This window comes from Lepisma saccharinum, chromosome 17 (assembly GCF_977018435.1).
Source record: "Lepisma saccharinum chromosome 17, izLepSacc3.1, whole genome shotgun sequence".
In the NCBI taxonomy this organism is placed as follows: Eukaryota; Metazoa; Arthropoda; class Insecta; order Zygentoma; family Lepismatidae; genus Lepisma; species Lepisma saccharinum.
The window spans coordinates 60,358,015-60,371,854 of NC_139245.1; the positions used below are offsets into that span (position 1 = coordinate 60,358,015).

Genomic DNA, 13,840 nt, shown 5'->3' on the forward strand with positions numbered 1-13,840 from the left:
TATCTCAAGTTAACATGTTGGGGTGAGGGGGAAAAAATGTTCATTAACGTGTAGAAGTTGTAAAATAAGCTTTTCAATTCTCGCAATGATTCTCCGTATACAAGTATGGTAGCCATATTTGTTGATATGAACAAATTAAAATTACTTACGCTGTCTACAGCGTTGCCGCACTGTTGATTTCATACTTGGAGAGCATGGATCGTGTAAGAATGGCGGAAGAGAACAGTAAAAAAGTTGTTAATGTTGTACAGATTGTTAGGTGGAGTGTGCAGGAGGATGGCTGTGGGCTAATTAATAAACTTATGGATTTCAGTATATTGCCCAAAGAACGTGCTTACATGTGACAGCGACAATCACGATGTAGAAGAACTGATTTGATTACAGGTAAATTTGGCAACAGTACATCAATCATAAAATTGCAGGATACGAAAATGGCGTCTTCGATGATGAACGTTTGCCGTTAAAGTGCTACGAAAATAATATTTTTTATCGGTTCGTAATCACAATTACCGCAAAACCATTCAGGAATAGCCCCACTGACCATTCTCGGTAAGTTTAGGTTAAGTTAGGTTAGGCAAACATAGTTAAAATTTGGGCTCGAAAAAAACATGCACGGGTAGCCCAACAAACCATTGACGGATAGCCCCACGAACCATTCAGGTACGGTTAGGTTAGGTTAGGATAGGCAAACATAGTTGAAATTTGGGGTCGTAGTAATATCAGGAATGTATATTTCGTTTTTTAAGTATTGGAAACACAAAATCTTCCGGTAAATAATAAGCAATCGTGCCGATCGCGGACCACTCAATGTCACTTATTTTGCAATTTCTACACGTGACCCCCCAAATCTTAACTTGAAATTCGTGATTAGGAGGCCTCAATTAGTGAGTATGCAAAATATTACAAAAATCGGGGAGGGGTCATGTATTGTAAATTCGCTCCTTCATTAATTGTGGAAGCACCGAGCAGAAAGATTTGGTAAGTAAATGTGTATATTTTATCTTCTGTTTTGCATGCTAATGAGGTGTTGTTTTTTTTAGTCGCTTTACTTATCTTAAGGGCATTTGGTCAGTTGTAGGGAGATTTTGACTACGTCTTTAGGGACATTGCCGGAAAATGGTTAGCAACACTGTCGGCTACCAGACGTAGAGCTAGAGAGTCTAAGCTCATGTTCACTTCTGTCTGCATTTATCAGTACGTGTGTTGTTTATACTGTGTTATTGAGTTGGCGTGCTAGTGCTTTATTGTGTGTTAATTGTTATTCATTCATTAGTTATTCTGCTAAACAAATATAGTCTTGAACAAAGAGTTTTTATGTACGATAATTACGTGAAAACGAACTCTTGCAGAAAAGTGGTCAGGCAATTACGAGACACAGGATCTCTTGAACCTAAGAAACGTGTTGTATTGCTGTTGAAGTAGGTCATTTTCAACATCTCTTATAACACAGGAGGTTAGTGATCATCATTATTATTACTTTTAAATATCATTTTACGCTTTCGGTTTGCTTTATGCGCCGGGATGCTGTCTTCCTTTCTGTCAACTGAGGTTAAGTAGCGATGTCTAATCTAAGATTAGATGTCAGAAATAAGGTGCCAGAAATATTTGTATGTGGGAGGACACCTTTTCCAGCATCCTTGCGACAAGGTACGTGCTTATTTCAATTGTAATTGTAACTGTAATTGTGAAAAGTGGAAACATTACAAAACAAGCGGTTTTTGTTACGGACTTCCTGAACGCAATTTGCCGGGACCTGTTGCATGAAGAGTCCGCCGACCGGCCGCCACGCTGGCGGTGAACGACTGAAATAACCTCCCTGTATATATATATATATTTATTTATTTATTGTCAAGCAGGTGATGTGATCAGCACCATGCTCCCCCTGCCTTTAACCCCCTGAGGCCAAGAGCCAACGATTGATTTGATGCTGGGTGAGCCCCAGAGCCACTTTTTGCAGAGACAAGGCAGGAAAATTTCTTAGATCACCCACCAGGGTAATCAAACCCACCTCCCTAGCATGGCAGTCTACCAACTAGACCACATGAATCTCTGACCAATTTTGTTCCTATTTGGTATATTATAGTAGCAGTTGTACAGTTTCCTTTCATCTTACAATATTGTGATATAAACCAATAGATTTGCATGTCTTTTCTAACCTAACATTTGCTTCAAGGTACACAATTAACAGATATACTTGGTCCAAAATATGACCCCATAGGAGAAATGTATTCCTGAATATTTTCACCACTTTTTTATTCTGAAAACCAGGTTCTGTACACACTCAAAAGTAAAAAAAAATAGTGTAACAGCCAATGGCACAAAACCAAAAATTATTAAACTAAGAAAAATATAAAATTAATCAAACCTAACACATCTAATCAAACATAATCTAAAATTATAATCGGCATCAAACGTAACAAAATGAATTTGTTAACTCGTTACCTGCCACATGAGTTGTATTTAACTCACCTAGTTTTATGCCCAGGGCCTTGTGAAGCATACTTTACTCAAATGTCTTTTCACCTTGGGAGTCTCGTGGTGCACAGGCAACTCAAACTACCATGCTATTACATACAGGTTACGTGAAGAGTAGACCCATGGACAAAACTTTGCAGATGGTTCATGAAAATCTTGTGAAAATCTTACTAAGTGATGCTGTTATTGTTACAATTAATACAAACAATTTAAAAAGTGTATAAAATGAATAGATGTACATTAACTTTTTTTATATTTATTTCTGCCTTTTGCGATTATGCATTTGGCATTGATGAATTGCTGGCCAGCGCCTCGAAGTATAATCATAAAAGATATATCAAGTTACAAGTAACCCAAGACTCAATGCTCAGAAAAAACAATAACAAAGCTCCAAAAAAAAACAATAAAGATGCTGTGAGCGATATATAACTCATGTGGCATCAATGTAATGACCACTGCCTGAGTTGCATATGACCTCTCACATAAAATAATTTAAAAAATAACAATTTTTCATCTAATGATCAAGAAACATATTGCTTCCAACGTTCTTATTATATTCTTGTAATGAAACATTGTGGCCCCAGGGATTTTTTTCTATTGTGGCAGTCAAGGTGTTAATGCTATTTAAACTAACACTCCCAACCAAGGAACGCCAATCATCTGTAAGAAGAGTATTTTTCAGTGATATGCTGAAGGATATTTAAGAATACATGCCAGCATCCATGTGACAAGCTACTGCCCAATTCATTGCATCCAAGAGCACTTTCACATTTTCTTCAAACAAAATATTTGGTATGGTCAATAAATAACCACATGCCATGAAATAGTGAAATAAAGTGACAGAGAGATGAAATTTACTGGATATGTAGCCCAGGCCCCATATGCCACCAGTCTGCGGGATGAGTTCCAGACTGCAATGCTAGGTGGCAGAACTAGCAGGAAAGGGAGGTTGTGTATGTGAAATTTGCCTTTAAGGTGCCAGCCAGTCATTCAGTGACATGAGTCATGACGTTCACAGTGTCAGGTGCCACAAAGAAGGCTCAGCAATCTGTCATACAGTGGCAATGGACGAGATCTTGCTCAGCTGGTATACGCCAAAGAGTAAACACCTCAGCAAGGAGTGGAAACGCCCCACGTCCCCACTGAGTCACACCATTTAATTTTAGTCCTTCGTTGGTTTCTTTTACCTTCCTAACAGCATATTCTAAGGCAAAATTAAAGAGCACTGGAGATAATGCATCTCCTTGTTTTAACCTATCATGAATTGTAAATTTGTCAGACACATTAATACCCACACGAATTTTACTTTCTGTTTCACTGGTGCATATTTTTATCATACTAACAAGCTTCTTAGGTAATCCAAACTCGACTAATATATTATATAATTTATCTCTTCTGACCGAATCATATGCTCTTTTGAAATCAATGAATAGCTGATGGACATTTTGATTATATTCTCACTTTTTTCAACTGCCTGTCTAATGTGAAAAATTTGATCTGTAGTTGATCTGTTACATTTAAATCCACATTGATAATCACCTATAATTTCATTAGCACATGGGGTTAGTCTTGATAAAAGAATGTTAGATAATATTCTATATAGTTTTTCTTGTATGTACGCATTGCTTGCATTGTAGTTTTACTTTCTGTTTTACTGGTGCATACTATTATCATACTAACAAGCTTCCTATGTTAGATTACTTTGTTAAAAAAATTGCTAACCATTGTTGTAACTGTATCTTTAGTCAAAATGAAAATAAATGTCTGATGAAGGGAGCATGTGTTCTTCTGAAACGTCACAACAAAAAACTGTTTTCTTATGACACCATTAAGCCTTGTTTCCATGATTATGAAAAACTAAATATGCTGACCAAGGCAGTAATTTTTTTTATAAAAACATACACTAAACGTAACGTTTCAACATTCTAGCAAGGTCTTCTTCAGACTCTGTTTCAAGTACAAAAGTAACAAGATACAAAAACAGGGCATTATATATACACAAACATTACTCCCTTCAGACTATTTAGAAAGTTGTTTCTAGCAGGTGACTTTCACATGCCAACTTTACTTTCACCTAAAAGGCTAAACACAATTACTTCCATATAGAATGTGGTTGGACTTTTAATCTCACGCTCTTTTCCCTTCATTTTTCTTCCTTCTCCTCTCCTCTTTCTCTCTTGTACTTTCCACTCTTTCTAACATCTTCTTCCATTCTTTGTTTAACTTCAGTCCCCCATTCCAGTTCATTGTGTTCTTAGCAAAATAAATTACTGCCTTGGTCAGCATATTTAATTTTTTGTTTTCTTATGCTTGTAATAACCGTAAACTACAGGAAAATAATATTTTATATGTTGTTGAGAGTAGAGAAATTCCACGGTAATTATTGCAGTTCATTTTATGACCTTTCCTAAACACAGGAACAATTATGGATTCTTTCCACTGTTGAGGGATTTCTTCTTTATTCCATATTAAACAAATTAATTTATGAATTTGACATATTAATGAATTTCCACCATATTTAATTAACTCAGCTGGTATTAAATCAATACCAGGTGCTTTGTTACTCTTTAGCCTTTTAATAGCATCTTTAACTTCAGTCAAGTTAGGTTCTGGAACTAAAGGTTCTGCTGTGTGGACTTCATTTACTTCTGATTTATCTCCTACATGGACATTTAAAAGGTCATTAAAGTAGTTCTTCCATCTATTTAGAATATCGCTTGGGTCAGCTAGAAAATAATCGTTTTTATCTTTTATCAAGTTTACTTTAGGTTGCCACCCCTTTCTAAATTCATTTACACCTTTATATAAATCTCTGATATTTTTATGTTTACTGTTTGTTTCAATTTCGTTAATTTTGCTTTTCAAGTAATCTCCTTTTTTACTTCTAAACGTGCAGTTAACTTCTCGCTTTATTCTATTATAATTGTTTAGATTTGTATCATCAGAGTTATTTAACCACCTAAGTCTAGCCTGACTTCTTATTTCTATTAGATTATGACATTCATTATCAAACCATGCCTTACTTTTTCTAGGTTTGTGGTATCCTATGATTTCTTTAGATGCTGATTCTATTGCATTATGTATGTGCTCCCAATTCTTATTTATGTCTGTTACATTTATATTTTTATCATCAATAATATTCTGAAAAACATCAAATCTATTTGACAGTTGGTAATCTTTCTTAATTCTTTCATCAGCAAAAAAAAAAAAAAAAGTGTGAATATAATCAAAATATCCATCAGCTATTCGTTGATTTTAAAAAAGCATATGATTCGGTCAAAAGAGATAAATTATATAATATATTAGTAGAGTTTGGAATACCTAAGAAGCTTGTTAGTATGATAAAAGTATGCAATAGTAAAACAGAAAGTAAAATTCGTGTGGGTGTTAATGTGTCTGACAAATTTACAATTCATGATGGGTTAAAACAAGGAGATGTATTATTATCTCCATTGCTCTTTAATTTTGCCTTAGAATATGCTGTTAGGAAGGTAAAAGAAACTAGACTAAAATTAAACGGTGTGACTCAGTTAGCATATGCAGATGATGTAGACTTATTAGGGGATGATATAAACAATTTTGAATAATGCTAAAATATTTTTTCAAAACTGCTAAAGAGAGAGGTTTGGAAGTTAACGAAGAGAAAACTAAATATATGCTTACAGGCCAAAAAAAAAGTCTTAGGTAATAATAATCTAATTATTGATAACAACTCATTTGAACCAGTTTCCAAATTCAAATAATTAGGAGTAATATTAACAAGTGAAAATTATATTAAGAAGGAAATAAAAAGTAGGCTTATCTCAGGAAATGCATGTTACTTCTCTCTTCATAAACTTTTGTCTTCTCGTTTAATATCGAAGAAAAAATAAAAGTTAAAATACACAAAAGAGTAATTTTGCCCACAGTATTATATGGGTGTGAAACTTGGTCCCTTACATTGAAAGAGGAACATAAATTGAGAGTATTTGAAAATAAGATCCTTAGGAAAATATTTGGACCTAAAAGGGATGAGGAGATAGGTGAGTGGAGAAGGTTACATAATTTTGAACTACATAATTTGTATTCATGTCCAGATATTATAAGAATGATTAAATCAAGAAGACTTAGGTGGGCAGGTCATGTGGCACGAATGAGAGGGGAAAGAGGAATTTACAGGATTCTTGTTGGGAAACCTGATGGTAAGAGACTTGTAGGAAGGCCAAGATGAAGATGGAGGGACAACGTTGAGATAGACCTAAAGGAAATCTGTAGGGATGGAAAAGAATATATAGATCTTGCTCAAGATAGGGACAGATGGAAAGCCTGTGTTGCTGCAGCCATGAACCTTCAGGTTTAAGAAGGCTAGAGAGTTAGTTTGTTAGTTAGCAAATTTTCCTGTATTAAATTTTAGATTTTAGATTTTTAACTTTTAGATTTTGTTGCTTATCATTTATCACTGCGAGTTTTTCTCTTGATTTAGCACTTACTAAATAATGGTCACTGGCACAGTCAGCACCTCTATGTGTACGAACATCAATTATACTAGTATGCCTTCTCTTATCAATAAGAATATGATCTATCTGATTGAGAGTTTTGCCATCTGGAGTACACCAGGTATATTTATGGATATCTTTATGTTTAAAAGTGGTACCTTTCACAATAAATTCTTTAAGGTTGCAAAAGTAATTAATCTTATACCATTATCATTACTTAATTTATGGAGACTTTCTTTACATATCGTGGGTTTAAATGTCTCTTCTTTGTCAATCTGTGCATTACAGTCACCTAACAGAATTTTCATATCATAGTGAGAAAATTTATCAAAGACCTGTTCTAACTCTGCATAAAAATCATCTTTAGTATTATCATCTTTATCTTCCATTGGTGCATGTATGTTTATTAAAATAATTTTACACCACCTACCTGTAAAACTGCATACGATATCTTATCATTAATAAATTCTACTGTTTTAAGAGCCGAGATAATTCTATTATTTATGAAAAAGCCTGTTCCAAAATTATGATTTTCAGTACCACCATACAAAAAAGTATAATTTTTAGTTTTACAATTCCCTTCTCCTGGCCACCTAACTTCCTGGACAGCTACTACATCTAATTTATACATAACTATCTCATTAACTGTACACTGAAATGCCCCAGGCCGGTAAAGGCTCAGAACATTCCAGGTGCCTAATTTAATATCCTTATTCTTAATGTAAGTCTTATCCTTAGTCCAGGGACCTCCCAAAGTAGTCCCCGCCTGGAGATCAGAAGGGGGGACTATTTTACCTCCGGAATATTTTACCTTGGGAACATCCATGGCCTCATATTGCTGTTTCTTGACATGTCTTTTTACAGTGCAGAGTTGTCAGCTCTACGCCTAACACCCAATATGAATGGAGGACCGCACCTGTCGTTGGTCAGCAGATCCTTCGGATCTAGCTGGGAGAATCACATTGTAGTCCACCAACCATACCCCACTTCTGCCGATTGTGGGATGCTCATAGAGCCATGACAGGACATCTCTGTAAATCCCAACAGAGCACAATGTTGACCATTTCACTCTGTTGGTTGGTAAATTGCAGTGAACAAGTCACTGGGTGATGAGGTCGTCACATCCCTCAATTTGAGAAAATTTTGAGCAGGTATGATCAAAGTATTATGGTACTTGGTTTTATTAACGCGAAAATAACTTCATGCACTCACCTTTCTGTCTCTGCAGATGGACATTCATCTTCAATTGCAAGTTCACTCTTCACATCTTCAGGCTCTACAGTCTCGTCACTTTTAATTGCAACAGCACCAAACTGTACAATGTCATCACTCGCATCAAGATCTTTACTATCCTCCTGAAAAAATTCAGTCATCCGAGCACCAGAGTTCAAGTATATGTGAAAGGCAACATCTCCTGGCTCTTCGACTTTCATTTGTTCCAACTTTGATTCAGATTTAATAACTGGTGATGAAGATGCTGGCTGCCAAGTGTTTCCGGCTGACTCTTCATTTGGCTCACTCTTGATTGAAGAATGCATGAGGTCAGGTTCTTCTTTCGGTAGGTTGGGCAGAGAGTGATCGTGAAACTCCATCTGTGTTGATGAAGATGAGGCACTTGCTATCTGAAAATACATTTTACACAAAAACATTAGATGGTGCTCAAATAAAATACAAAATACAAGATGCATGTATATACATATGTGTGTAGGTAACAAGTATAAAAAAGGTCACCAGACAATCGAAAAATCCAAATTTTTGCAGCCTCATCTCCAGTGGTAGAAGATGATTGTGAAAATGGAAGCTGTGTAAAGTTTAAAGTTTTGGTTTGATTTGAGTTGGTGTTTTAAGTCCACTTTATGCACAGTAAGGCTAATCGGGACTGGACCTACAGTTTAAAGTGGGATCCGAACCACTTGTGCCTCCACCGGGTATCGAACCCGGGACCCCTTGATTACAAGGCAATGACGCTACCACTGCGCCATGGGGGAGGCCTAAAGTTTAAAGTGATGATTATGAAGGTATGAGGGTGGAGATGTTTTGGTGGGGAAATTACTGGGTAGTTGTTTTCAGGCCAGAGGTTGGTTGCATTCATGGCTGATATGTAGGCCTCTCCCATCTTTTTCATACTAAGGTGTTGGCAGAAGCAGTCATTGAAAGGGATGTTTTGATGGTTGGTAGTAACGGAAATTATTAAGTCCAGGTTGTGGGTGGAGGAGGGGTGGTTGTTGATCAGGATCAGGTTAAGGGCCTTGGATGTCCCACCTCCTTCCTCCCGATATTGCAGGTAAAGGTATAGATAACATTGCCCAACTTTGTGTGCATGTGAGAGTCTTGGTTTTTAGGCCTGTTCCTGGGGTTTTGGGGGCTGATTCAGAAAATTGCATCTGATAGACTGCATCAGATCTGGTTAGATACAGATATGATATGTTATATGAACGCACAAAATTTTAGTGCATTCTTTAAAAGATCTCCTTTGCAGAATGGTGATATCATAACAAGCTTTGTTCATTGATTTGGCAATTTATGTGTTTAAATTAGCCACATTTGTTTATGTATAACTGACCTTTGTTTCACAACTATTATTCCCACCCATATCATTTCATTTCTGCAGGTCCAACACCATACAGGTCATGGATACTTCAAGACAGAGCTGCCTGAATAATCCCAACACATTTTGCTATATTTGTGGAGAGTACACACTGAAAGCAGGTAGGAAAACTATTTCTGAGTTTGCAAAAAGAGCATATGTACCTTATTTTGGTGTCAATATTGGAGATAAGGATAAGCCATGGGCTCCTCATACTGCATGACAAAATTGTACGGAGCATTTGCTGCAGTGGACAAATGGAAAGAGAAGTTACCTGAAATTTTGGAGTACCAATGGTTTGAAGGAAACAGAAAAACACTTATATGACTGTTATTTTTGTATTGATAATATCCCAGGCATCAATCTTCATAATCGTGACAAGTGGTCTTATCCTGATCTACCTTCAGCCAAGAGACCTGTTCCACACTCGTATCTTGTACCCATTCCACCTATCCACGAACTACCACAGCTCTCAGCAGATGAGTCTTACATGTCTGATACTGCACAAAATGAAGACAGTGGGGTTAGTGTCACTTATTTTCAAACAATTTCACATAGTGAACGTTTTGACCAGAATGAATTGAGTGATCTGATCAAACTAACTAACTAAGTCTCTAGCCTTCTTAAACCCGAAGGTTCATGGCTGCAGCAACACAGGCCTTCCATCTTTCCCTATCTTGAGCAAGATCTATATACTCTTTTCCATCCCTACCGATTTCCTTTAGGTCCATCTCAACGTTGTCCCTCCATCTTCGTCTTGGCCTTCCTACAGGTCTCTTACCATCAGGTTTACCAACAAGAAACCTGTAAACTCCTCTTTCCTCTCCCATTCGTGCCACATGGCCTGCCCATCTAAGTCTTCTTGATTTAATTATTCTAATAATATCTGGACATGAATACAAATTATGTAGTTCTAAATTATGTAACCCTCTCCACTCACCTGCCTCCTCATTCCTTTTAGGTCCAAAGAATTTCCTAAGGATCTTATTTTCAAATACTCTCAATTTATGTTCCTCTTTCAATATAAGGGACCAAGTTTCACATAATACTATGGGCAAAATTACTGTTTTGTATATTTTAACTTTTAGTTTCTTAGATATTAAACGAGAAGACAAAAGTTTATGAAGAGAGAAGTAACATGCATTTCCTGAATTAAGCCTACTTTTTATTTCCTCTTTAATATAATTTTCATTTGTTAATATTACTCCTAAGTATTTGAATTTGGAAACTGGTTCAAACGAGTTGTTATCAATAATTAAATTTTGATTATTACCTAACACTTGGTTTCGGCCTGTAAGCATATATTTAGTTTTCTCTTTGTTAACTTCCAAACCTATCTCTTTAGCAGTTTTGAAAAATATTTTAGCATTATTCTTAATTGTATTCACATCATCCCCCAGTAAGTCTACATCATCTGCATATGCTAACAACTGAGTCACACCATTTAATTTTAGTCCTTCTTTAGTTTCTTTTACCTTCCTAACAGCATATTCTAAGGCAAAATTAAAGAGCAATGGAGATAATGCATCTCCTTGTTTTAACCCATCACGAATTGTAAATTTGTCAGACATATTAATACCCACACGAATTTTACTTTCTGTTTCACTGGTGCATATTTTTATCATACTAACAAGTTTCTTAGGTATTCCAAACTCTACTAATAATTTATATAATTTATCTCTTTTGACCGAATCATATGCTTTTTTGAAATCAACGAATAGCTGATGGACATTTTGATTATATTCCCACTTTTTTTCAAGTGTCTGTCTGATGTGAACAATTTGATCTGTAGTTGATCTGTTACGTTTAAATCCACACTGATAATCACCTATAATTTCATTATCATATGGGGTTAGTCTTGTTAAAAGAATGTTAGATAATATTTTATATGTTGTTGAGAGTAGAGAAATTCCTCGGTAATTATTGCATTTCATTTTATCACCTCTTTTAAACACAGGAACAATAATAGATTTTTTCCACTGTTGAGGGATTTCTTTTTTATTCCATATTAAACAAATTAATTTATGAATTTGACATATTAATGAATTTCCACCATATTTAATGAACTCAGCTGGTATTAAATCAATACCAGGTGCTTTGTTATTCTTTAGCCTTTTAATAGCATCTTTAACTTCAGTCAAGTTAGGTTCTGGAACTAAAGGTTCTGCTGTGTGGACTTCATTTACTTCTGATTTATCTCCTACATGGACATTTAAAAGGTCATTAAAGTAGTTCTTCCATCTATTTAGAATATCGCTTGGGTCAGCTAGAAAATCACAGTCTTTATCTTTTATCAAGTTTACTTTAGGTTGCCACCCCTTTCTAAACTCATTTACACCTTTATATAAATCTCTGATATTCTTATTTTTGCTGTTTGTTTCAATTTCGTTAATTTTGCTTTTCAAGTAATCTCTTTTTTTACTTCTAAACGTGCGGTTAACTTCTCGCTTTATTCTATTTTAATTCTTTAGTTTTGTATCATCAGAGTTATTTAACCACCTAAGTCTAGCCTGATTTCTTATTTCTATTAGATTATGACATTCATTATAAAACCATGGCTTACTTTTTCTCGGTTTATGGTATCCTATGATTTCTTTAGCTGCTGATTCTATTGCACTACGTATGTGCTCCCAATTCTTATTTACGTCTGTTTCATTTATATTTTCATCATCATTTAAATCCTGCAAAACATCAAATCTATTTGACAGTTTAATTTGGTAATCTTTCTTAATTCTTTCATCAGAAAACTTTCCTGTATCAAATTTTAGAACTTTTAGATTTTGTTGCTTATGATTTATCACTGAGAGTCTTTCTCTTAATTTAGCAATTACTAAATAATGGTCACTGGCACAGTCAGCACCTCTATGTGAACAAACGTCAATTATAGTAGTATGCCTTCTCTTATCAATGAGAATATGATCTACCTGATTATGAGTTTTACCATCTGGAGAAGACCAGGTATATTTATGGATATCTTTATGTTTAAAAGTGGTACTTTTCACAATTAAATTCTTTGAGGTTGCAAAAGTAATCAATCTTATATCATTATCATTACTTAATTCATGAACACTTTCTTTACCAATCGTGGGTTTAAATGTCTCTTCTTTGCCAATCTGTGCATTACAATCACCTAACAGAATTTTCTTATCATACTGAGAAAATTTATGAAAGACCTGTTCTAACTCCATATAAAAATCATCTTTAGTATTATCATTTTTATCTTCCATTGGTGCATGTATGTTTATTAAAATAATTTTACACCACCTACCCTGTAAAACTGCATATGATATCCTATCATTAATAAATTCTACTCTCTTAAGAGCCGAAATAATTCTATTATTCATAAAAAAGCCTGTTCCAAAATTATGATTTTCAGTACCACCATACAAAAAAGTATAATTTTTAGTTTTACAATTCCCTTCTCCTGGCCACCTAACTTCCTGGACAGCTTCTACATCTAATTTATACTTAACTATCTCATTAACTGTACACTGAAATGCCCCAGGCCGGTAAAGGCTCAGAACATTCCAGGTGCCTAATTTAATATCCTTATTCCTAATGTAGATCTTATCCATAATCCAGGGACCTCCTGTGGTGAATCGGGACTTGTTTATCCCGTTTCGCCACATTCTTCGGCCCACCCTGTATAGAGGAATTAGACCGATACGTGGGAGTGTCAGTTCGCGGAGAAACTTCGTTTGTTTTCCCAAGAAACCTGGGGGGCGACGAGACTGACACCTAGCGGTGTGATAGCTGGCTGAGTCAAAGTGGCGTGACTCAACTCTTATCTTCCGGTACACCTGTGAGCCATGACTAGAACGTGGAAACCTTGCAGATATGGAGTTAAGTATTATTAAAAGAATGGTTTATTTTATCGGGGTACCTTAATAGACATTTTTTTTTTTTGAATCTTTCATCTCCTTTTTTTTACTTAAAAATTTTGTGGGAAAAGATCGTAACTTCATTTTTTTTTTGATAATAATTTCCTATCGCCGGGGTCTAATTCCTCCAAAGTATATATGTAGTCAAAAGAAGGAATGATCATGGGCTTAGTTTTGGTAGCATAAGTGAAGTAAGAGCTAGTGGGAATCCAAAGTAAAAATGAATCGATGACGTGGATCGTCATTGTAAAAAAAGTGTTTTTGTGAAACTGCGTTTAGTTCTATTAAACAGGTTTGCAGTGAAATTTTTTCGGGGAATTGAATTTATTAGTGAATTGTTGCTAACCTAATGTATTGCCTTGCCGAATTGCAGAATTTTCCTATACCCACTATCTTTGATTATTAATATATTTTTTTTTCAG

General features: G+C 35.3%; 1 protein-coding gene across 1 annotated transcript in view; it reads right to left on the minus strand.

Moving 5' to 3' along the window:
• Positions 1-8,158: 8,158 nt before the first annotated feature.
• Positions 8,159-13,840, minus strand: part of LOC146001437 (uncharacterized) — a 28,812-nt gene continuing 23,130 nt past the window's right edge. The window contains exon 2 of the mRNA XM_083138756.1: positions 8,159-8,572. Coding sequence (XP_082994882.1) covers positions 8,159-8,542 — 384 coding nt within the window. The 5' untranslated portion in view covers positions 8,543-8,572. The remainder of the gene's footprint in view (positions 8,573-13,840) is intronic.